Source organism: Danio rerio, chromosome 22 (assembly GCF_049306965.1).
Source record: "Danio rerio strain Tuebingen ecotype United States chromosome 22, GRCz12tu, whole genome shotgun sequence".
NCBI classification, from domain to species: domain Eukaryota; kingdom Metazoa; phylum Chordata; class Actinopteri; order Cypriniformes; family Danionidae; genus Danio; species Danio rerio.
The window spans coordinates 1,896,391-1,921,002 of record NC_133197.1 but is presented as its reverse complement, the minus strand read 5'-3'; the positions used below and the strand labels follow the sequence as shown (position 1 = coordinate 1,921,002).

General features: G+C 39.0%; 3 protein-coding genes across 9 annotated transcripts in view; all 3 read right to left on the bottom strand.

The window, feature by feature from the left end:
• Window positions 1–454: 454 nt before the first annotated feature.
• On the bottom strand, window positions 455–8,270 carry znf1179 (zinc finger protein 1179). Its single transcript, NM_001423344.1, has 3 exons — window positions 8,204–8,270; window positions 7,568–7,677; window positions 455–5,132 (listed from the first exon to the last, which is right to left on the bottom strand). Exons 1-3 carry the CDS (start codon window positions 8,251–8,253, stop codon window positions 4,330–4,332), a joined length of 963 nt encoding a protein of 320 aa, NP_001410273.1. The 5' UTR covers window positions 8,254–8,270; the 3' UTR covers window positions 455–4,329.
• Window positions 8,210–20,326, bottom strand: znf1154 (zinc finger protein 1154). 6 transcript variants are annotated; one of them, XM_073936154.1, is made up of 5 exons: window positions 18,933–20,326; window positions 18,025–18,271; window positions 15,809–15,918; window positions 10,115–11,117; window positions 8,210–8,292 (listed from the first exon to the last, which is right to left on the bottom strand). In XM_073936154.1, the coding sequence occupies exons 2-5, from the start codon at window positions 18,144–18,146 to the stop codon at window positions 8,283–8,285; spliced, it is 1,245 nt and encodes a 414-aa protein (XP_073792255.1). In that variant the 5' UTR covers window positions 18,147–18,271; window positions 18,933–20,326; the 3' UTR covers window positions 8,210–8,282. The 6 variants fall into 6 exon arrangements, with proteins under 6 accessions (XP_073792255.1, NP_001373763.1, XP_073792257.1 ...); NM_001386834.1 differs by lacking the exons at window positions 8,210–8,292; window positions 18,933–20,326 and having other exon boundaries at window positions 9,004–11,117; window positions 18,025–18,173; XM_073936156.1 differs by lacking the exons at window positions 8,210–8,292; window positions 18,933–20,326 and having other exon boundaries at window positions 9,438–12,164; window positions 15,809–15,956; window positions 18,025–18,075.
• The window catches only part of si:ch211-255f4.6, an 18,136-nt gene continuing 12,284 nt past the window's right edge, over window positions 18,761–24,612 (bottom strand). Inside the window, exons 2-3 of one of the 2 annotated variants that reach the window (NM_001423547.1) lie at window positions 23,975–24,084; window positions 18,761–21,380 (exon numbers count right to left, since the gene is read on the bottom strand). In NM_001423547.1, the coding sequence (NP_001410476.1) occupies window positions 20,320–21,380; window positions 23,975–24,084 (1,171 nt within the window). In that variant the 3' untranslated portion in view covers window positions 18,761–20,319. The remainder of the gene's footprint in view (window positions 21,381–23,974; window positions 24,085–24,612) is intronic. The other variant, XM_073936263.1, reaches the window with a different exon arrangement.

The following is a 24,612-nucleotide window of genomic DNA, read 5'->3' as shown; positions in this document are numbered from 1 at the left end:
ATATTTATTTCTTTTTTATTATACTGTCTTTTTTTTAGTTTTTTTATGTACTGTGTTGTAGTTTTACTCTTATCTTGTGTATGTAATGTGATTGTTGTGTAAAAGAACTGTTATCTTTTACTATATTCTAAATTGTATTATACAGTTTCTTGAAACAATAAAAAAAAAAACTCAGAAAAAAAAAGTTAGTGTGCAAGTGAATAATAAAGAGTTATGTTTCCTCCAAAAAAAAAAAAAAAAACGGTCATCAGTTTTGCAAAAAAAAAAAAAAAAAAACAGGTTATCAGTTTTGCTAATCTCAAGTATACATTTAATAAATTGGATCTTTAAATCCTGTAAAAAGGTCCACTTTTTGAGAAAAAAAGAACCACCCATGTTACCAGGCTGGCTACGGGCCTGAAGCCAAATAACAGAATTATCCACCAAACTACTGATAAATCAAAACAATCGTTAGTTTGGACAAATCAAGCCATTTTAATTAGTAATGTGTGGTGAAATGTTGTTTAAAAGACACTAAAAAGAAATCTAAAAAGAAAATGTCTTTCATGGCTGACAGATACAGCAAGCATAACATGATCTTTTCCGACAAGTAAACAAGTTTAGTTTTTTTTAAACAAAATATAATAATAATATAATAAATAAAAACAACAGCTTAAAGCAGATTAAAAATTAATGACACATTAACAACAAACATATTGTGTATATCCTTTGAAAGTGTAAAGTAGGCACAATGTACACAAGTTTAAAAAAACTCAATAAAACATACAAGCAATGAACATTTGTTAAAAAAAAAAAAAAAAAACGTAACATTATACAAATAAAACTAGCTTAGTATTTTACTATTTTCCATAATGACTTCATACTCGTTTGTAGAGCAAGTTTGACCATTTTCTGCTATGCATTGTGGCTATGCATTTCTCTTATAGGCAACTGAAAATGAAGTTCTAACACACATTTAAAAATTGAGCGCACTTCAGCATCGCAGGTCAATACTGACAATCAGTCTTTACAAACTTCTCGTGATGGGCAAAGTGAGGCTACATGAATCACTAAGGGCCCTATCATACACCTGCCACAATAAGGTGCAAGACATGTTTTCCCAGATGTGTTGCCATTTTCAGACCAGCGCAACCTTAATTTTCACGTTTTGCGCCACATAGTTTAAATAGCAAATTTATTTGCTTTACTTTGTGGACTCATGGGTGTTCCGGTCTAGAAAGGAGGTGTGTTAAGGCGCATTAGTGGTGCGTTGCTATTTTGAGGAACAGCTGAAAGCAGGTCTAAAGTTCAGCACAGAACGCATAAGCTGTGCGCAGCATGTGTGTTTGGATATAACTCGTTTTTTTAGCACACTTTGTTATTATTGTTCATTTAATAGTTTGCTAGAAATTTTAACTGAATTTGGAAATAGTTGACACAAATCTTTGTGCTTAACAAACTTAATTAATTATGTAGGCTAACGGATGTCTGTGTACAACACAGCTTCGTAATCCACGAAAAAAGGAAAGTGAAAGTCAAAGTAGGAGGAGCCTTGTTCTTTAATCTCGCAGTGCAGATGATCTGTATAACTGTTTTCTTGCTAGTGAAGCGTTCAGTTTTTTAACTTACAAAGTACGCCATGTAAATAGAAAATGCGCTATGGTGCGACGCAACTGACTCTTTAATGGAATGTGAGATAGCACTCTGATTGGTTTATTCTCAAAACACACCCAGAACTCATTAAGAGAATAAACACAACCCTGCCACAGCGCAAACCATATTTTCATCCTTAAAATAGCAAAAATGGATTCAGACACGCCCTTAATGCTTTTGACCCCTGCACTTTAGACTCTAGGTCGTTAAAATAAAGCCCAAACTCAGTCAAATCAAGTGTCAAAGCTACGAATCGTTTCGAATCCCGTCTCTACAGTGACACCATGTGGTCATGTTTTATGTACTGCTCTGAAACAGCTTCCGCAAAGAAACAGTTCAGCTAATTGAGGTATTAAACCCCACGTTGTAGAGTTGAGGTTTTGAGTGATTTAGTGAAGCGATGAGAGTTCCTGACTAGCCTGCAGAGATAATAGGTTTGAATCCAGGTTTGATGAAGCTATAGATGTTAGGTTTGAAATGCTCTGTTCTTGTAACATGTTTTGTTTTAGCATTGGTTTGACATCTGAATGGACACTTTGTAAATATATATACGTCTTGTTTTGGTCATAAAAATTACATTATTAAAAATCATCAAGTCATAATTTCAGTGTATTTGTGCAAGTCGGGATTTGAACTCGGGCTAATTGCAGCACAGATACTCTGTGCACACGCACAGTCCACTAGGCTACATGAGATATTTTTTTCTGACCCTGTCAGTCAAACGCAGATTCGCCAGGTCTCAAAACACTTCTGAATTGACCTGAGCTGTGTCCGAAACCACATACTTCCATACTATATAGTATGCTGAAATCAGTATGCGAACCAAGTAGTATGTGTGAATTCGTAGAATTCGAAAATCAGTATGCGAAAAGTACCCGGATGACCTACTACTTCCAGCAACTGAACTCCAACTGACGCGGGAAGGTCACGTGACCATGAAAAAATGGCGGATGTAGTATGTCCGAATTCCATTCATACTGTATAGAACGCACTTTTCTAAAGGCAGAGTATTCAATTCAATTCAATTCAGCTTTATTTGTATAGCGCTTTTACAATGTAGATTGTGTCAAAGCAGCTTCACATAAATGGTCATAGTAACTGGAACAGTGTGGTTCAGGTTTTAGTGTTTAAGTTCAGTTCAGTTCAGTTTAGCTCTGTTCAGTGTGATTTAATCATTACTGAGAGTTCAAACACTGAAGAGCAAATTCAACGATGCGTAGCTCTACCAATCCTGAACCATGCGAGGCAGTGGCGACAGCGGAGAGGGAAAAAAAACTTCACCTGATGGGAGTGAAGAAAAAAAACCTTGAGAGAACCAGACTCAGTTGGGCACGACCATTTTAATTTCTCCGCTGGCCAAAAGTCTTGTGCAGAACTTCATTCGCCGTGGTTTATGCTGGAAGATGGCCTCAATGAAGACTCGTCTGTCCCTGGAGCGTCGCTGGAATCAGACTCATGTTCTCCACTCCCCACGACCATCAGCGCAGCAGCAGCTCAGGATATGGCCTGGTCCCGGATATGGAATCCTTGGGATCATCACGTCGCTGGTCTTGGATCCAATCAGTGACTCCGCCTAATCTGAGGACCTCGGGATGAGTATCCCCAGGTGAAAATAGAGAATAAAGAGAATAATTAGCGTAGCTGCTGTTCATAGTGTATATAAGCAAGATGTAGAAGCCAGTGTGGAACCTGCTAGGTGATGCACTGAGTGTATGCTTTACTAAACAGATAGGTCTTTAATCTAGTTTTGAACTGGGAGAGTGTGTCTGAGCCTCGGACATTACCAGGAAGGCTATTCCAGAGTGTAGGAGCCATGAAAGAGAAGGCTCGACCTCCTTTACTTGATTTTGCTATTCTAGGTACTACCAGAAGCCCTGAATTTTGAGATCTTAAGGAGCGAGTTGGTTCGTAGCGAGACAGAAGGTTGGTTAGATAAACAGGAGCTAGATTATTTAGAGCTTTATAGGTGAGAAGTAATATTTTAAATTCAATACGAAATTTAACAGGCAGCCAGTGTAAGGAGGATAAAATTGGGGTTATATGATCATATTTTCTAGACCTGGTCAGAACTCTGGCTGCTGCATTTTGCACTAATTGAAGTTTGTTAATAGAGGATGCTGGGCAGCCAGCAAATAGAGCATTACAGTAATCCAGTCTCGAAGTCATAAAAGCATGGACTAGCTTTTCTGCATCTGAGATGGATAGCATATTTCGTAATTTAGCGATATTTCTCAGATGAAAGAAGGCAGTTTTTGTGACATGGGATATATGGTTTTTAAAAGTTAGATTGCTGTCTAATATGACACCCAGATCTTTTATAGTAGAGCTAAAGCTAACTTTGTATCCCTCTAATTGTAAATTGAGTTGCGAGATCTGCTGTGTGCAAGATTTAGGCCCAATAAGTAATAATTCTGTTAGTAGTACTATTAAATTCAAATGCAGTACCTACTAAGTAGTAGGCGGTTTCGGACGCAGCCTGGTGTTTTGAAACACTTTAGTCACGTGACCAGGGCATTTCACATCATGCTTTGGTGCAGTGATCTGAAACACTCAGGCTTCAGGATCACAACACTGTGTCGAAACGTCAGTTTCACGTCAGCCATCCCTACAAACTTCTCCCTGCCCTCAAACAGAGAACGACAGAACTTAGTTCAACATATATCAAGGCCCTAAGATGTTTCTACAACTCTGAAAGCCTCAAACATGGTTTGCACCATGTGTCTTCATGTGGCTGGTAAGGTGTGATGATTGTGTGAAGCTCTTCCCACACTGAGTACATGTGAATGGTTTCTCTCCAGTGTGGACCATTATGTGTTTGTTGAGGTGTGTTGACTGCGTGAAACTCTTCCCGCACTGAGTACAAGTGTACGGTTTCTCCCCAGTGTGGATTCTCTGGTGTCGACTCAATTCTGCAGCTGTAATAAAAGTCTTCTCACACTCAAAGCACACAAACCCTCTCACGGCAGTGTGGATCTGCTGATGTCTTCTCAAACTTGACTGCTGTGTAAAGCTGCTCCCACACTCAGAACAGGAATAAGGCTTCTCCTTTGTATGAACTCTGAGATGTTTCTTCAGCACTGCAGGCCTCAAAAATGTTTTGCCGCAGTGACCACATCTGTGTGTTTTCTCTCCAGTGTGGATTATCATGTGCTCATTAAGGTGTGATGAGCATTTGAAACTCTTCCCACAGTGAGTACATGTGTACGGTTTCTCTCCAGTGTGAGTCCTCTCATGTACTGTCAGATGTCCTGAATGGCTGAATGATTTGTCGCAGTGTGAACACTTGTGAGGCTTCTCTCCAGTGTGGATCCTCATGTGTTGATGAAGGTGTGAGGGTTGTACGAAACTCTTTCCACACTGAGTGCAGTTGAAACGTTTTACAGCTGTCGTTTTAACTGAAACACTATGTTCAATCTTTGAGTCACTTTCAGTTTCACTTTTGACATGATGTTTCTCCTCATCTTTACTCAGTTCTTCACTCTCCTCCTTCACCTTCACATCTGAAAATTAAGTAAATAGGTAACATTTCAAGGAGGCTATTTAACTTTTGACTTTTTTAAAACAGTGTATTTTAAATCAAGCGCTTGTGAATGTTTGCGATTCACACCCTCAGCATAGCATCATAAGTGTCTTTAATGTACTTTTTTTAAAGGGTCACGAAACACCAAAACACATTTTTTGAGCTGTTGACAGTCATATATGTGTCCCACACTGCTAAAAACACTATTAGGACACCTATATTTCACTAAAAAGTGTAAATTGGTTGTTTTTGCGTTATTTCAAGCAAATTTGTACTTCCTGTTTGAAACGAATTTTTGAAGCTGCGTCACGGTCATGACATAATAGCGTGTATTCCAGCGTGCAGACTGGACGTCTGTGCCAGAGTGAGTCTTATTACGTCTTACAGTGTGCTGCATTAATGCATGAGTAAGGCTTGGGTCAAACCAATCAGCGCGCTCTATTGTGCAACTTCATTAATATTCATTACTGTCAGAGTGTTTACACCACAAAGACGCCACGTTGTGTTGGCAAAACAAGCGTGAAGTGTTGCTTTTATAGTTTGCTGCAGTGAAGTTTCGTTTTCATTTTCTCTCTGTGAGAGCTCAGAGTCACGTGTGGATTAACAGTGTACGCGACGCTCGACAACAATAACTTACGTGTCTAAGGAGGATTATTGTTTACCTGAGAGCTGTTCTCATCTGCAAACGCTGAGATCTGGATTTGCTTGTAGTATCCTCTTAATAAAGATGCGGCTCTAGTTGCTGGTGATTGTCCTGTCTCTACAGATTTGGTAAGTGAGCGACCAGTGCTCTTTGTTTATTCAGTTTGTTCGTATCGAATTAAGTTAACTATTGCACTGAGTGCAGAAATGTTAGCACCGCATTTTGTGACCGGAATAACACACACGGCTTTCTGACGCTACCTGCCGTGTGCAAGTTTCCAGGAAAAGCGGAGGTTTTTTTTCTCTCATTCGCCGTGCGGTATCAAACAGTGCATGAAAAATACACGCTTAGAACAGTTCCTCGAATCAAATATCTCGTTTGTCGCGAGAGGCATGAATGAATTCCCTGAATGAAAGAGCCAAACTGCAGTTAAAGTCCAACATTTAATAATTTGGCAAATAATTCCACTACAGATGTCCATGTAGGTTAAACAGCATCACTTTCTCATGTGTGTGTATTTTGACTGAAACTCGCGCGTGCACAAATAGACACTTCCACACCATCCCACTTTAGTTCCTCCGACACTCCCCCCTAAACAGAGCTGGACACGCCCACTTTTCTGACTTTTTCCAAAGTAGAGGTGTGAAAACACCCTGCTGAAACGAGGGGGTTTCATGGCCCTTTAAATGATTGAATTAATTGTTAAATGTAATAACATGGTAAAACCCATTAACATCACACATTCGCACAGTCACCTAACAGAGAGGTTACTTTTTACACCCAAAATCGAATATTATTTTATTCTAATTTTTAGGCCTTTCACGATAATCAATATATGGACTTCTCGAACTACACATATACATGAGTTCAATAATTTTAGGTGATATATATGAGCATAATCACATGAGTAGCAGTGCAATTGTAATGCCGCCGGTCCTTCGCCACCCAACCCACTCCGAGCTGGTATAGAAGGCAAGGCAAGTTTATTTATATAGCACATTTCATACACAGTGGCAATTCAAAGTGCTTTACATAAACAAGAATAAAAAAATTATAATAAAAAAATAAACGAATAAAAATAAATAAATAAATAAAAACAAATAATAAAACTAATTAAAAAAACATAAAAACAGGTAAAATGTGATATAAAAGAATGAAGAAGAAGAGAAAAACATTATAGTGCAATCTGTCGGACGCAGCACAGTGCTCATTCAGTAAAGGCTCAGAACCGGTGACCTTCCGCATGGGAGACGGGTGCTCTACCAAGGAGGCTAAAGACCATGGCCTCTAGCGTCTGCTTGAGCACCTTTGGAGGCCAGAGGAGTAAGGTTTTACCTGCACAGCATTAACTGGCTGGCCTCTGTTACACGATGTGGCTGTATATCAGCATTGGTAGGAGGTGTGCATTGGCACAAAGCCGCAGGCCGAATGCCTTAGGTGTCCCACCAGTAACGATATACAGCCACGTTGCACTGCTACTCGTGATATTGCGTTTAGTTTCAAAACCATTTTGTAAGAGGAACTACTTTCTTCAGCCATTCATTCACATCTGCTGACGTCAGAACAGCAGAAGCCGTTACTAAATCACTAACGTCACTTTAGAGCTAGTGTTTGAACGATTCTCTAGCAATCTAAACAACTACACACAGTCTAAGCACAATAGTTCTTAGAATAAACGGTCATATGGGGAAAAATAAATTTGATGAAATGCCTAAAGATTAACACCACACTTCTTCAGCCTCTTTATTGAAGAGTAATGAATGAACACAAACCTATTAGTTCTTCAGTCTCTTCCTGTTTAATTCTGCAGGGTTCTGGATCACTCATCTTCTCACTGTCCTTCAATAAACTCTGTCTTTGTCTTTCACTGATGACGGCAGAGCTTCAGGAGAACAAACAGAGAAATCTGATTCATTTACACTGATTGATTAAATAAAACACTTAATGATGTTATATCTTGTGATGCAATATGGTATTTTCTCAAGTCAGGTAACACCAGTAAAAATAACTTGATGTAGATCTGAATATTGATGAGTCTCAGATTATAAACACTCATTAAACAAACATTTAGGATCAGCAACAACTCAGTTCATTCTTATACTGGTTACTTTTGTAAATAATGATTAAAAATTTCATTTATATCAGTAGCTACTTCAAAAAGTACGTTTTCGTACCTATGAATTATTTAGACTGTTAGCAGCAGCACAGAAACTGGGAAATCACAAAGAAATTTAGAAAATTATGAACACCACAAAGAGTTCCTCTCTGCCTGCAGTATTGTTTTTGGTCGGCAGACACACAGATAGAGGTGAACTCAATGCAGAAACTAGTCGCAGATTGTCGCTTTAATAAACTGTAAAGTGTGTTTTATTGTTGTGTAAACACGAGAAAAAGCGTCAACGACTCACCTCAGCTCTGAAGACTCGACGCTGAATGAACGCGTCAGCGCTGACGTCATCACGGCGAGGCGGGCGCAACGGCGGATCGTCAAAACGTCCTCATAAAATATATAAAAGAATAATTATCTCTTTACCTCTAGAAACAAATCTGTATTTTTACATAAATCGTTTCAAAGAAACATTTTGTTACAGATTTCTTCTATGATAATGGAAATACACTCTGTTATGAAGATTATATGAGGTTGCATAACTTTCTAATTCCTTTTAAAGAATTTCACCAAGTGGTAAAGGCTATTCCAGCTGGTGTAATGCAACTAATTTAATAATCACTTTTCTTATAGATGCGTTAAAAAAATAGTCCCAGAATTAAAAATTGACAGTTTTGACATACTTTCTCCATCATATAATAATAAACAAACTAAACAATTGTTTCTATATAAACACAAAATGTCTCCTAGAGGGAAATATCATTGGAATAAAAAAAAAATATTGATTTTAATTGAAAAGCTACTTGATCAATCCCTTTTAAATTTTGCCTTTAAAATAAGTGCACTTTAAAATAATTCACAAAATGTATCCTTGCAAAGTCACTTTATCTAAATTCATGGATATTGATAATCTTGCACATTTTGCAATATACATGAGGAAGCCTTGTCTCAACTTTTCTATAACTGTGATGTCTCTCTTAAATTTTGGAGTGATGTTAGTGTCGTGTTATTCAGGCAAAGAAATGTTAATTACAGGCTCTCTTCAAAAGAAGTCATTTGCACTTTTCCACACACAAAAAGAACATTCGAGTATTTTGTTAATTTTTACATCTTGCAAGGTAAATATTTTATTCATGAACAGAAATTTGCGAAATGTATACCAAAATGCAAATTTTTTAAATTAGAAATGGAAACTTTGAAAAAGTCTCTAATGCACATTAAAAGCAGAAAGAGTGATTTAATGTTCAATTTTATGAAGGAATTTTTCTCTGGTACTGATCCCCCGCTGTAGTTGATGATTGTCTCCTAAGTTATTATTTTTGTTTATATGTATATGAGTATTTTGTAATACTTTTTTTTCTTTCCCCTGTTGTTTTTGCTTCATTATCATTTCTGGTTGTTGTCGCAATTCTTGTAATGTTCCTGGATATAGCATATATCTGAATTTGTATAATTACTGTATGCAATGTTTCAAAGCTTATAATAATAGTAATAAATAATAATTTAACCCTCGACAAACACAACATTTGCTAATGTAGGCCAAAAAAAAAAATCTGTTTTATTCAATGTGTGAGGTGAAAACTGTTAATTAGTCACTTAAAACATTTTTATAAATACACTAAATAAAAAAAAAACGTAGTACTTCTTTGCAGACCTGTAAAACGTGTATAAAATTCTTAATGTAATCTAAAACTTTTTTTTAAATAACAGCTCGAAGAAAGTATAAAAAAATAATGAAAAAAAACATCCAATGTATCGTATAAACAGTATTGTTTATAGATAAGTGTAAAGATCCTTAACAAGCAACAATTTGTACATACTTAATAAATGATAATACTGGCTGCTACACTTTTCTAACCTTTTAAAACGAATGACCTTTTACTTTTTTTATATTTTACAGTGTTATTTTTAAAAGCAAGATACTACTTAACAATCATGGATTACAAATCATCGCAAACAAATGATCTGTTGTTTGAGCCAAACTAATAAATATTCCACTGCATTGCTGGACAAACAATTACACAGCTGCAATTCATGCCTGGAGATATGCTAATTGTAATTAAGCTACATGTGCCCTACTTACAAATGACTGGAATTCATTAACATACAAACAAGAGTTTTCAGGAATAAAAAAATTCATTGATGTGCAAAACTGATAGCATTTGTGTGTTTCTCTCTGTGAGTTATCTCATGTGCTTTCAGGCGTTCAGACCTACGAAATCTCTTGTCGCAGTGTGAACACTTGTACGGTTTCTCTCCGGTGTGAATCATCTGGTGTCGTCTCAAGTCTCCAGCTGTAATAAAACTCTTCTCACACTCAGAGCAGACGAACTCTCTCACGCCAGTGTGGATATGCTGATGTTTTCTTAAACTTGACGCCTGCGTAAACCTATTTCCACACACAGAGCATGAATAAGGCCTCTCGTTAGTATGAACTCGAAGATGTTTCTTCAGCCCTGAAGCCTTCAAAAATGTTTTACAGCACTGATCGCATTTGTGTGGTCTCTCTCCCGTGTGGATCAGCATGTGTCGATTAAGTTTTGTTAATTGTCTGAAGCTCTTCCCACATTGAGTACACGCCAACTGTTCTTCTGAAGTGAGATTCATTTGATGTGCTTTTAGGTGTCCTAAATACCTGAATCTCAAGTCGCAGTGTGAACACTTGTACGGTTTCTCTCCGGTGTGAATCATCTGGTGTCGTTTCAAGTCTCCAGCTTTAATGAAACTCTTCCCACACTCAAAGCACACAAACTCTCTCACTCCAGTGTGGATCTTCTCATGCTTCCTTAAACTTGACGTCTGTGTAAAACTCTTTCCACACACAGAGCATGAATAAGGCTTCTCCTTTGTATGAACTCTTAGATGCATCTTCAGATCTGTAGCCCTTATAAAGGTTTTGCTGCAGTGATCGCATTTGTGTGGTTTCTCTCCAGTGTGAAGCATCTCATGTGATTTCAGGTTTCTTGCACAATGGAATCTCATGTCGCAGTGTGAACACTTGTAAGGTTGTTCTCCAGTGTGGATCCTCATGTGAACGTTGAGATTGTATTTCTGGCTGAAACTCTTTCCACACTGAGTGCAGGTGAAATCTTTCACGGCTGTTGTTTCCATCAAAAAATTATGGTCAATCTTTATGCGAGTTTCTTCTTCACTCTTGACCTGATGTTTCTCCTCATCTTCACTCAGGTCTTCTCTCTCCTCCTTCACCATCACATCTAAAAAATTAAGTAAATACGGTGCATTTTAAAAGGCTAGTTTTACAGCAGATGCCACTTCTAGGCTAGTTTTTAATAGTACAGTCAAGTGATGAACTGATGAAATGATGAAAAATGAATCGGAATGGCGACTTTTAAGCTGATCAATTGGCAAATGACTAACACCTGTGTCTTTGCAGTGATTGTGCAGAAGACATGCCACAAAAATAATCCTGGAAAAGCAACTTGCCAAGAGCACATTACTTTTCATTTGTCCTTGTGTAACACCGTCGGTCCTACACCACCCAACCTTCTCTAGGTTAAGATCGGCCTTCTGCATGGAAGTCGGTTGCTCTACCAAGTAGGCTAAAGACCATGGCCTCTAGTGTATGTTGCTAGAGCACCTTTAGATGTCAAAGGAGTGAAGCCTCATTCAGACTAGCAATGACTTTGTCTCTGCCTGTCGCTCTGGGTGGCGACCTGCTTCAAATGCAGGTCTGTGTTGGTATATACAGGATGAATAAAACCGGCCTCTGACCAAGCTGAGAGAGGATCGCTCTTCATTGAGAAAGTCGCTCTTTATCTTTTTTTCAATATAGTTGAAGTATTCTCAATTTTGTTGTGTCGTTCGACATGTCCACCTGGTCGCCAACAGTCACTGTCGCATGCGTAGACGGATGTCGTCGAAAGCCTCTCGCTCCCTGTTAAAATGAACGCTCGATTGTTGCTTTCCCGCTGCGATTTGTTCATAGCGTGAATGAGGCTTGAGGTTTACCTGCACTGCTCTTCACTAGCTGGTGTCTACTACACTCTAAACCTCACTCCCATCCGGGTCACAGCATCAATGTAACCCCTCCGGTCCTACGCCACGCAACCCGCTCCAGGGTGGGATTGAACTGGCGACCTTCCGCATGAAGTCAGTTGCTCTACCAAGGAGGTCTTGGCCTCTAGCGTCTGTCTCCTTTACAGGTTGGAGGCATGAGGTTTACTTGCACAGCACTTCACTAGCTGGCCGCTGCTAAACTTGTTTAAAAAAACTGTTTATCCCAGCACCCTATTTCAGCTCCTCTGCAATCAAAGAACAGTTCAGTCGAACCTGGTGTTAGTGGACCTGGAAGATACACTATGATATAATAATAATATGAGGTGTTGGAAAACGTAGAACTAGGCAATCTGTTACAGGGGGACAAACTTGGTATTGAAAGAGCAAACAGAAGCACTGCAGGGATGCCGTACATCTACAGATGAACATGAAAAACTTAACAAATGTGGCTTACTTTTTACTCATCATTTAAAGCCGGTAAGAAAAGGGAAGTTTCAATCTTAATACTAAACTCACTCTATTTCGAACTAGTCTGAGACAGTAAATATATCCTAGCTAATGATAAACTTGAACATGAGCAAATCACTTTATTAAATGTAGAACCCATGAATAAAGAACTGAAGATCAGTTTTCAGTTGGACACGGCAGTTATATTGTTGGACACGGCAAAACCCTAAATTAGAGAAAAAAATATAGCTAGACAGTTAAAAAAACAGAAGATCAGTCTGCTCCTTGATAAAAAAAGAGCTATAAAACAAGAAATTTATCAAATATTAAAAAAGACAGGGGGGGGGGGGGGGGGGGGGGGGCAGTTTTATATAGCGGCAGTTGTATGAAGCAGGCCCAAATGCAATCAAATTGCTGGCCTGGCGGCTACATAAACAGCAGGCAGAAAGGGCAATATATAAAATGAGACACCATACAACAAACATCGTGCAATCTTGGAGGTAATCCAGAAATCATTTGAAACGTTATAAACTAGGGGTTGCACACACTAGAGTGGTTAAATTAAATCCTTTAACAATTAAGAGGCTGATTTATACTTATGCGTCAATAGTCGCAGTCGCATTTGCACCCAAAAGCTGTGCAAGCCAATTGCTCTAAGCAAATGACGACTGTGCCACCTTTTGGGTGCTCATGCCACCCTCATGCAAGCGTAGAGCAGGGCGGTTTTGGGGGGTGTTTATGGTTGGGATGGTTGTTGTGTTTTGGGGAATGTTGCCGACCAAAGTGAAGAGGAGGGAGGAGTGTTGATGAGGTTGTGGGTTGTCGCAGACAGAAGTGAAGAGAGTGGGAAGGGGTTTCACGGAAGAAAATCAAGAGCCCCCGGGGGGCTGGAGGCTAGAAGTTGCAGCAGAAAGGGAAGAACAAAAAAGGGAAGGTGGGGGGACTGTCTCCATTTGTCTCAAATTTTTTTTTACTATACATTGCAACGATGCATGAAGCAAGCTCTGTGATTGGTCGGCTTAGTAGCTGCGGCCAGTGTGGGCAGTACAGAGAACCGCGTGAACCTGTTGGAGCCAGTGTTTACAAGAGTCCCGTGAAGGAGCTTCAGATTGAAACTTTTGTGTTGTGTTTACGTTTTGATAAAAGTTGTTGCACGTTCTGAATGAGCGCGTTTTAGCTACTTTTAAGGTAGCGTTAAGAAAAAACAAAACACCCGTGAAGAAACTCTACACAGAGGAACATAAAAACCTAGAGCCAGCTAGAGTTTCAGAAGTGTTATTGCAGAACAACACAACCAGCTTGCAGAAGTATAAATGCATGACTACGTGCAAGATAGGTGCCGTGGGTCACAGCAATCCCTCGACGCAGACGTATAAACCAGCCTTTAGGGTGCTTTTACACCTAGACTTTTGTTTCGGAACCTGGCACATTTCCCCAGCTAGCACAGTTTGTTTGGCATATGTGAATCCAGCAATCGTGCTCGGATCCGCGCCAAATTAATTGGTCCAAGACTGTCTGAATGAGGTAGACTCGGCTCGATTGAAACAAACTCTGGAGCGGATTGATTGTAGTGAGAAAGCGATACGATCCAAACCAGGCTATTTCCCAGTGTATTATGGATATGTAATAAGTATATATACAGCTATATGAAGAGGGAATTATGAGTAGGGCGGGATGTCATTCCTACCTGTAAATGTGTGTTTCATGTCAAATATGAAAGTGAAAGCATGTTACCTATTAACAAGAGATGTTTATCCTTTAGGAAAATTGACCGAACTGCAGTCTTGGTTTATCTGTTATTTCCCTCTATAATGTAAAGCCTACAATGCATAATTCGAGCCAACTGCTATGTATGAAAAAATATTACCTGTGGGTGTCACCGTTCAAAATGAAAGCGCAGCTTTTCGCTTATAATGTCTTATTGCTCAATGTCATAATTAAAATAAGGACTCGTAATACTCGCACGTGACTTGTTTTAGCTCTTTTGGTCCATTTAGAAACTTTGCCGTGTGAAAGCAAACCGCACCAAAAACAAAGAGCAACAATGTAACAGTTTTAATTCCTGTTTCTGAACATAAGAATTGATCCACAGGTGTGAAAGCACCCTTAATATCCCTTTGGCAAGCAGAGCGAGGTATGTTTTGTTTATGGTTTGATTTATTTGAACAATGTTAAATGTTTTATGAATATGTGTTCAGTTTTTACACGCGCACTCTCCCCTGCTGCTGTTTGGGTTGCTGTAAATGGCTTATCGAATCACTATGTGTGCGTGGTTATAGCTATAACAAGGGCTCGTTATAATCATTATAAATATGCAGATCAAACTGAATGCAATCTTACATCAACCACACATGGCAAGCAACATACACAATGACACTCTGTCAAACATATCTACAGTGATAAGATTCATGGTTACTAACTGAGTAATTAACGCACAGCAATAGCACACAAAGAAAGGGCGGACTCTGAAGGAATGAATAATGTACGGAAAGCTCAGTTGTTGACCTCATTCTGAAATGCGATGTGCGCTTGTTTTTGCGTTTGTTTTAAAAATTCTGATTCAGTCGCCTATGGGAGAAATGACTAAAAATAATCAACTGCAGAAAACAGTTTAACTACTCGCTCTACAAACAAATGCTTGCATGACAATACAGACAACGCAGAATAATGTAAGAAAATATCAGACTGCAGAAGGAAACATCTAAAAATGAATGGAAGTGAATAAGACCCGCAGTCTCGAGCCAAAGAGATACAGAGATACTTATAGATATCAGCCTAATTTTGACATCAAACTTCTAACGATATAACATTAAAAATAGCATTTATCGGCCGATAATAATATAGCCACTGATTTATCGTGCATCCTTATTGGATTTTTTTTTTTTTAGTGACTAAACAATTGAACAAAGTATAAAATTATCAACTTTTTATTTTGTCTACAGACAATGTGTCTAAATGCTCTCTAATATTTCAAGACTTCACACTTAGATTTTGCTTGATAATATTAGCAGGTTTGCCATGCTGTCCCGGGAGAGAACCGTGAGCTCGGAGATAATTGAGCCCAGGGCTCCCGGCTGGTCAATGAGCATGTGAGGGGGTAAGAGATCAGGTAGTTCTCGGGAGCTCCCCCTGGTAAAGGAGGAAAGGTGGAGATGGGGTGGATAGGGGGATTCTTCCAAAAAACGATGATGCGTGAGTAATGCTAGTCGGGCTATTTATAGAGAGTTTGGAATGATTACAGATGAGAGACCAGATGTGATCAATCATATCACGCGCTCCTCTTGAAGTTTGTGAAACTTCACTAGGTGAAATTGGCACTGAGAATCAACAGTATCTGAACATGCTGACACTCATCAGTCACTAAAGGAGAAAACTCAAGCTTATTCACAGAGAGACCTGGAGATTCAGCCTCATTATCTAAGAGTAATGAATAAACACAAACCTATTAGTTCTTCAGTCTCTTCCTGTTTAATTCTGCAGGGTTCTGGATCACTCATCTTCTCACTGTCCTTCAATAAACCCTGTCTTTGTCTTTCACTGATGGCGGCAGAGCTTCAGTAGAATAAACAGAGACATCTGATTCATTTACACTGATTGAGGAAATAAACACATTATGATGTTATATCTTGGGATACAATATGTGATTATGTGATTTTCTCAAGTCAGCAGACACAAAAAAGAAAATTACTTCATGTGGTATTTTGTAGATCTGGAGACATCGGTAAAATAAATGAAATAAAACATGAAATAAAGAGGATTCCAGCAGGTCTGATAATATTGATGAGCCTTAGACTATAAACACTCATTAAACAGACAGAGTTTTTGCAGGATTAATTAATTATTATGTTATTATTAATTATTAATTAATTAATATATATATGAGCAATTGCATGCAAATGTCAACCTTGCCATGAAAAAAAAATAAGTTTTTACCAAAATAGCGAAACCCTTTATAGGGTTTTTGTGTAGGCTTGTATTCTACAGTACTGTAAAAATACTCAAAAATGTCTCTGTCAATGTTTTCAAACTATTATATTTGATTTACATATTTAAGTCACACAAGTGGAAACTTCACATCTGTCACATCCACAATAAAGTTTTTTCCCTATAAATGCAAAAATGTTCAATAAAATAAAATCAATAATTTTTGTTCTACAGTGCGCCGACTCTTGTCCTTTTGATGAGAATTATTTCTTTTGGGTTGTGCAGTTTAATTCACAGAATTTTTATACATTTTTATGTGTTGCATATTTTTAACTCGCTAACATTTTTTGTCACATCCAAACGCATGCTGATTTTTCTCATTTAAAGTATACTTTTTTTTTTTTTTTACAGATTAATATTTTTCTGATCCCAGAATAAGTTGTTTGGGAAAATATAAACAGAAGAAATGTTTCAATCTAATGTCAACATATACTTTTTCTAATTTATGTTTGGAGTTTTTACTGCAAACATTACACTTATAACGCTAGAATTGATCATATACAGTTGAAGTCAGAATTATTGACCCCCCTTTAAATTTGTTTTATTTTTTAAATATTTCCCAAATTATGTTTAAAAGAGCAAGGAAATTTTCACAGTATGTCTGATAATGCTTTTTCTTGTGGAGAAAGTCTTATTTGTTTTATTTTGGCTAGAATAAAAACAGCATTTAATTTCTTAAAAGCCATTTTAGTCAAAATTATTAGCCCCTTTAAGCTATATATTTTTTCATTAGTCTACAGAACAAACCATCGTTATACAATAACTTGCCTAATTACTCTAACCTGCCTATTAACCTAGTTAAGCCTTTAAATGTCACTTTAAGCTGTATAGAAGTGTTTTGAAGAAGATCTAGTGAAATATTTACTGTCATGGCAAAAAACTAAAAAAATCAATTAGAAATGAGTTAATAAAACTATTATGTTTATAAATGGGTTGAAAAAATATCTCTGTTAAACAGACAATGGAGAAAAAAAATAAACAGGGGGGCGAACAAGTCAGGGGGGCTAATAATTCTGACTTCAACTGTATATATGAATATACACATATATAGAGCAAACAACACACAAAAACACATTTCACAAATAACATGGTAAATTTAAAATATATCTAAACTCTTGTATTTATATCAGTGAAAGCACATGTACGTACAGAAACTGAGAAATCAAAAAAGGTGGATAGTAAAAATAAAGAGCTTCGCAAACTATTAAGTTACAGTTTTCTGCATCAAGCTTCATATATTTGCTTCAGTAGATTCCCATTACAGATAATCCTCTGCGATATGACGAACACAAACGTGGAATAACTCAAATACTACAGTCGCGCGTCTGTACAGAAACTGAGAAATCAGAAAAACCGTTGGGAAAAAAAGAGCGCCAAAAAGCGTCTCTGCATCAAACTTGATACACATTTATTCCCATTGTTTCCATTCAGATACTTTGAGATATTGCTCATAGAAACGCTGATAAACTCAAACACACCAACAAAGTAAAACTCAAACACATTCACTCATATTGTCCTCTCAGAGCTCCTCTCTGCCGGCTGTATTGTTTTGGTCAGCAGACACACAGATAGAGGTGAACTCAATGCAGAAACTAGTCGCAGATTGTCGCTTTAATAAACTGTAAAGTGTGTTTTATTGTTGTGTAAACGCGAGAAAAAGCGAAAACGACTCACCTCAGCTCTGAAGACTCGACGCTGAATGAACGCGTCAGCGCTGACGTCATCACGGCGAGGCGGAAGCAACGGACAGAGTTCTTCTTGTGGTTTAACGGCGGATCGCAGACTAGCAAGTGCATTACCGTCTCTATCGTTCAGATGGATCATTGACACTAACACATCAGGGGCGGACTGGGACAAAAATTCAGCCCTGGCACTGTAGCCACACCAGCCCATTACCACACCGACACAGCCTGTACACACACTAGGTGAACAGATTAAATAATATTAGTACCATATTTAATAGATATTTAAACGTTTAATGTATGTGAGTGGAACAAAAACAACCCATTTAAAACAAATGCATACATACAATAATTTTTTTTCAGCTTAGTCCCTTTATTAATATGGGCTAAGTAAAATTAAGCGCCATCTTATCCAGCATTTGTTTTGGGAAACACCCATACACAAGTTGGCGGTTCATTTTACTGTGGCGACCTCGAATTAATAAGGCGACTAACTGAAAAGAAAATGAATGAATAAAACCATTAAATAAACGGGGAAATCAGCATAACAGAGCCATAATCACGTTCCATATAGCTTACCGAACCCATCACCACAGTTGGGGAAAAGTTATATACAGTGTAAAGTATTCGAACCGCCCTTTTCACTCTTTGTTATATTGCAGCTATTTGCTAAAATCATTTAGGTTCATTTTTTCCCCTCATTAATGTCCACACAGAAGCCCGTACTGACAGAAAAACACAGGATTGTTGACATTTGTGCAGATTTATTTAAAAAAAGAAAAACTGAAATATTACATGGTCCTCAGTATTCAGAGCCTTTGCTCAGTATTTAGTAGAAGCCCCCTTTCGATCTAATACAGCCATGAGTCTTTTGAGAAAGATGCAACAAGTTTTTCACACCTGGATTTGGGGATCCTCTGCCATTCCTCCTTGCAGATCGTCACCAGTTCTGGCAGGTAAGATGATATATGTTGGTAGACAGCCATTTTCAGGTCTCTCCAGAGATGCTCAATTGGGTTTGAGTCAGGGTTCTGGCTGGGCCATTCTAGAACTTGTTGTGAAACCACTCCTTTGTTATTTTAGCTGTGTGCTTAGGTGCTCTGGAGAAGAATATCCCTGTACCGCATTTATCTTTCGCTGGATTGCAATCCATTTTTGGGTGCTCGGGGAGTATGGGGTCAGAGGCGCTCTGCTAAGGGCCGTCTCATCCCTGTTTGAACAGAGTAGGAGTCTGGTTCTCATTGCCGGCAATAAGTCAGACTTGTTTCCAGTGCATGTTGGACTCCGACAGGGCAGCCCCTTGTCACCAATTCTGTTCATAATTTTTATGGACAGAATTTCAACATGCAGCCTTGGGATGGAGGGAGTCTGGTTCGGGGACCACAGGATTTCATCTCTGTTATCCGCAGACGATTTTGTTCTGTTGGCTTAATCGAAGATGGACCTTCAGCATGCACTCGGGCAGTTTGCTGCAGAGTGTGACGCGACTAGGATGAGAATCAGCACCTCCAAGTCCGAGGCCATGGTGCTCCACTGGGAAAAGGTGGTTTGCCATCTCCAGGTTGGAGGAAAGTCCTTACCCCAGGTGGAAGAGTTCAAGTATCTCTTGGTTTTGTTCACGAGTGAGGGAAGAATGGAGCGTGAGATTGACAGGCAGATTTGTGCAGCGACAGCAGTAATGCGGCCGATGTACCGGTCCGTTGTAGTAAAGAAGGAGCTAAGCCGAAAGGCAAAGTTCTCGATTTACCGCTCAATCTACATTCCTACTTACACCAAGGATCATGAGCTTTGGGTCATGACCGAAAGGACAAGATCTCCAATACAAGCGGCCGAAATGAGTTTCCTTCGCAGGGTGGCAGGGCGCACTCTTATGGGTAGAGTGAGGAGCTCTGATACCCGGGATGAGCTCGGAGTGGAGCTGCAGCTCCTCCACATCGAGAGAAGTCAGCTGAAGTGGCTCAGGCATCTGTTTCGGATTCCTCCTGGACGCCTACCTGGGAAGGTGTTCAGGCATGTCCCACTGGGAGGAGGCCTCAGTGAAGACTCAAGACATGCTGGAGGGACTATGTCTCTCGGCTGGCCTGGGATTGCCTCATGATCCCACCGGAAGAGCTGGAGGAAGTGGCTAGGGAGAGGGAAGTCTGGGGTTCTCTCCTAAGACTGCTACCCCCGCGACCCGGCCCCGGAAAAGCGGCAGAAAATGAATGAATGATGGCAACCAGTCGTCCTGTCACCTAATAGATAAATGTGCTACTTAAATACCCTTAAAGGAAAGTGTTGCGTTATGTTATGATGACATATGTGTTTTCTCTCTAGTGTTGATCTTCATGTGTTTGTTAAGGTGCGATGATTGTATGAAACTCTTCCCACACTGAGTACATGTGTACGGTTTCCCTCCGGTGTGAGTCCTCTGGTGTCGTTTCAGGCTTGCAGAATAAATGAAAGTCTCTTTACACTCAAAGCACTCATGCTTTCTCAGGCCAGTGTGGAGCTTCAGATGTTTATTTAAATATGACACATTTTTAAAACTCTTTCCACAGTCAGAGCATGAATAAGGCCTCTCCATTGTATGAACTCTAGCGTGTTCCTTCAGCTCGCAAGGCCTCAAAAAAGTTTTGCCGCACTGATCACATTTGTGCGTTTTCTTTCCGGTGTGGATTATCTTGTGTTCATTAAGATTTGATGAGCGTCTGAAACTCTTCCCACAAACACTACATGAGTACGGTTTCTCTCCAGTGTGAATCCTCTCGTGTGTTTTCACATGTGCTGAATGTCTGAAGCTCTTGCCGCAGTGTGAACACACGTACGGCTTCTCTCCAGTGTGGATCATCTGGTGTCGTCTCAAGTCTGCAGCTCTAATAAAACTCTTCCCACACTCGAAGCACATATGCCGTCTCACGCCAGTGTGGATCTTCTGATGTTTCCTCAAATGCGACTGTCGTGTAAAACTCTTTCCACACACACAACACGAATAAGGCTTCTCGTTTGTTTGAACTCTAAAATGTTTCCTCAGCTCGAAGTTATTTGGAAATGTTTTGCCACACTGATCGCATTCATGTGGATTCTCTTCATTGTGGATCATCATGTGTTTATTAAACGATGTCGAGTGTCTGAAGCTCTTCCCGCACTGCGTGCATGTGTACGGTTTCTCTCCAGTGTGGATCCTCATGTGAATAGTGAGATTGTTTTTCTGATTGAAACTCTTTCCACACTGAGTGCAGGTGATACCGTTTACAGCTTTTCTTTCCGCTGAAAAGCTATGCTCGATCTTTATGTGAGTTTCTTCTTCACTTTTGACATGATGCTTCTCCTCATCTTCACCCAGTTCTTCCTTCTTCACCATCACATCTGAAAATTAAAATAAATCAGTATTTTAAAACTCAATATTTAATACGTCACACAAAATAGACACGTCAATTATTTATATAATTAAATAGTAATTTAATATTAATTTGACCAGTTAACGGTTAATATTCGATTAAAGAGCGGTGGTTGTTGGTTGGCAAAATTAACCGAACTGAGTATCCCCATTTGCTATTTAAACAACGTGGCGCAAAACGTGAAAATTAAGGCCCCGTTTACACTAGTGCGTTTTAGTTTTAAAACGGCGTTGTAGAATGAAAACGATCCGCGTCCACACTCGCGTTTTACCCAGAATTCTGAACTGCTCTCCGTCCACACCAAAACGCTGAAAACGCACATCACGTGACCACACACACACTCTCTGGCAAGCGCTGCAGCTCATCTACCCAGATGAGAGCTCTGCTAGTCGGACTTCTCATCAAGCATCTACCGCTGGATCTAATATCTCACTATATTTATTAAACGGGATATTTCATTCATCTTGTTGTCTTTATCTAACGACATATTCCCTGACTTTGGTCATTAGAATCTTACTTGTTCTCAGGTAACGTGTTTTGGCTGAGCGCAAAGATAAGTTAATGATTGATGAAACCACGTATTCTGTATATTGACTGATCGCTTGCCTTTATTTCCTATAATGTATAAACTTATTGTATGTTATACTTTTATAATGGCCATTATTGATTATTAAACTGATATTCAGCAGAAGAGAGGGTGTGTTTCGTATTTTCACTGAAATTGAAAGGAGGCAGTTGTTATCGGCTCCGTTTTGTTATAAATATCCACACAGTGAAGATGACGCTCATGCAGCACGGCGCCTCAACATTTCTGCTGTCTGTTTAGTTGTTAATATTAAAATAAAAATAGGCAGTTCCTTAAATCATGTATACAATTTATTGTTGAGAAAGTGAAACAACGTAGCCAGGGTGATGTGAATGAAGTTATAAAGTACACTGTTCCCTTTGAAGATTTACCCGTGTCCTCGGTATAGTCTGTTTTCCATATCAAACTGAGAAGGGGGAGACTGCAGCCTTGATCAAACATGCGAAGTCTGAACTTTCACGGAGAAAATGCAGGACTGAACTGTGTGTGGGCTACTTAATATTCAGGAAAAGCCCCAATCAGAGAGGCGAATGTCAGCAGCCCCGCCTCCGTTTTCAGATGTCTCCGTTTTCCATCATCCACACTGAGACGGAGCAGCAGCATTTCAGAATGAAAACGGCCTCTCCAGCGTTTTCGAAACGCTCCGTTTTCAGCGCTCGAGAACTCCGGAGTAGTGTGGACGGTTGGCGTAACGGTAGCAAAACTTATGCGTTTTCAAACTAAAACGCATTAGTGTAAACGGGGCCTAAGGTTGCGCTGGTATGGAAATAGGAACAAATCACGCCATACACGTCTTATTACGGCGGGTGTAGGATAGGGCCATAAGGGTGTGACGAGATCTCAAGTCGAAAGATCTTGTGAGATTAAATAGCGATGAGATTTCACACTGAGGTGAAAAGGTGTCTTCTGAGTTGTGATGTTAGCATGATGGAGCACAAGGGGGTGGTTAACTTTCGGCGGCAGGCCTTTTTTTACACAGATTTACCAACTACCTGTGACGTTATTTCAATGACAAATGTTGTGAGCGCAGTATTACAAGTCGATATCGCATTTATGTAATAGCCTACAGCATGCGAATCTCTGTGCTCTGGGGGGCGCTGATTTCCTCTGCTCGTGCACAAAACTTCTTGCACGCCCCCTCAAATATAAGCCGGGACAAAAGCGCGCAGATCTTCTTGTGCGCTCTCAAATAAACGCTGCTGAAGTGTGATTTAGTACATTTATGTCTCCAGCATTTATTAGATTTGCTAGGAATATTTATGAATGTCTCTAATAGACCTACAGAGCGATATTAATGCGTCCTGAATTAAAGTGAAACGGCTATGCGTCGTGTTTTCTGGCCTCACGCATCACGCACCTGTCAGTCAGCCAGTCAGTACGTAACCTTAAAGGGTAAACAAATGACGCACAGCACTATTACGGTTAAAGAAAAGTTTGCGCTGTTATAATTCACTTACCCTTAACATGTTTTGGTGCGATTATTACACACTATTAAAAAAATAAAGTGTTTTGAATGGGAAGCTGTAATGTAGCCGTGGCGGGATGAATTTTGGCGTGGCGGGCCGCCATGGAAGAATGAATGTAGGAAACCATTCGTTTTCACAATGTATACTGTGTCAAAGCAGCTTAACATATAAGTTCTAGTATATACTGAAAATGTGTCAGTCCAGTTGACTATGATTAACATTAATAAAGTTCAATAAATACCATGGTAAATGTATTGCTTATTGTTTGTTCCTGTAATAAAAACGCATTAATTGACATTAACTAGTGGACCATTATTTTAAAGTACTACCAAAAATTTATCTGAGCCGTAAAGTTAATTTCAGTTCATTTTCCAATGTTCTAAACACATAATATTGTTAAGATGAAATGTAAGATAATATTTGAATTAGTAAATCTGATGAAGTGTTTAAATATTAATAACCTCATTGTTTTTCATCCTCGTTGTTGAAGAGTAATGAATGAACACAAACCTATTAGTTCTTCAGTCTCTTCCTGTTTAATTCTGCAGGGTTCTGTATCACTCATCTTCTCACTGTCCTTCAATAAACTCTGTCTTTGTCTTTCACTGATGGCAGCAGAGCTTCAGGAGAACAAACAGGGAAATCTGATTCATTTACACTGATTTAGGAAAGCAAACATATGATGTTATATCTTGTAAGTGATACAATATGTGATTTGCTCTAGTCAGCTGACACCAATAACATTTAATGTATTAAATCATGTAAAACTTGATGTAAATCTCCAATTCGAAACATTCAAACATTTTTTGAAAAAGTATATTATATCTAGCATGTTTTCAGTTGTGTAGCAAGCAAAGTGTTATACTTTATGCATACAATGATTATTAACTAGTAGTAATATTACTACTGGGATGTGAAGAATCTTTCAACCAGCACAATCACATATTGCACCTTTAATGTGGCAACTTGTAGATCTTTAGACATTAGTATATAATGAATGAGGTAAACTCAGGAACTACTGACATGAGAGGATTTCAGCAGCTCTGACAATATTGATGAGCCCAGACTATAAACACTCATTAATCAGCCATTAAGAATCAGCTCATTATAAAACGGTTGTAGGATAAACTAACTACATTGTAAACATG

Excerpts from the sequence above, each read along its gene's own strand:
- znf1179 (NM_001423344.1), bottom strand. The coding sequence starts at position 8,253 with ATGACGTCAGCGCTGACGCGTTCATTCAGCGTCGAGTCTTCAGAGCTG. Across the intron at positions 7,678-8,203 it reads GTCGAGTCTTCAGAGCTGAG|CTCTGCCGTCATCAGTGAAA; the intron begins GTGAGTCGTTGA and ends GTTCTCCTGAAG. Across the intron at positions 5,133-7,567 it reads AGAGACTGAAGAACTAATAG|ATGTGAAGGTGAAGGAGGAG; the intron begins GTTTGTGTTCAT and ends CTTAATTTTCAG.
- znf1154 (NM_001386834.1), bottom strand. The coding sequence starts at position 18,146 with ATGCACTTGCTAGTCTGCGATCCGCCGTTAAACCACAAGAAGAACTCT. Across the intron at positions 15,919-18,024 it reads GTCGAGTCTTCAGAGCTGAG|CTCTGCCGCCATCAGTGAAA; the intron begins GTGAGTCGTTTT and ends ATTCTACTGAAG. Across the intron at positions 11,118-15,808 it reads AGAGACTGAAGAACTAATAG|ATGTGATGGTGAAGGAGGAG; the intron begins GTTTGTGTTTAT and ends TTAATTTTTTAG.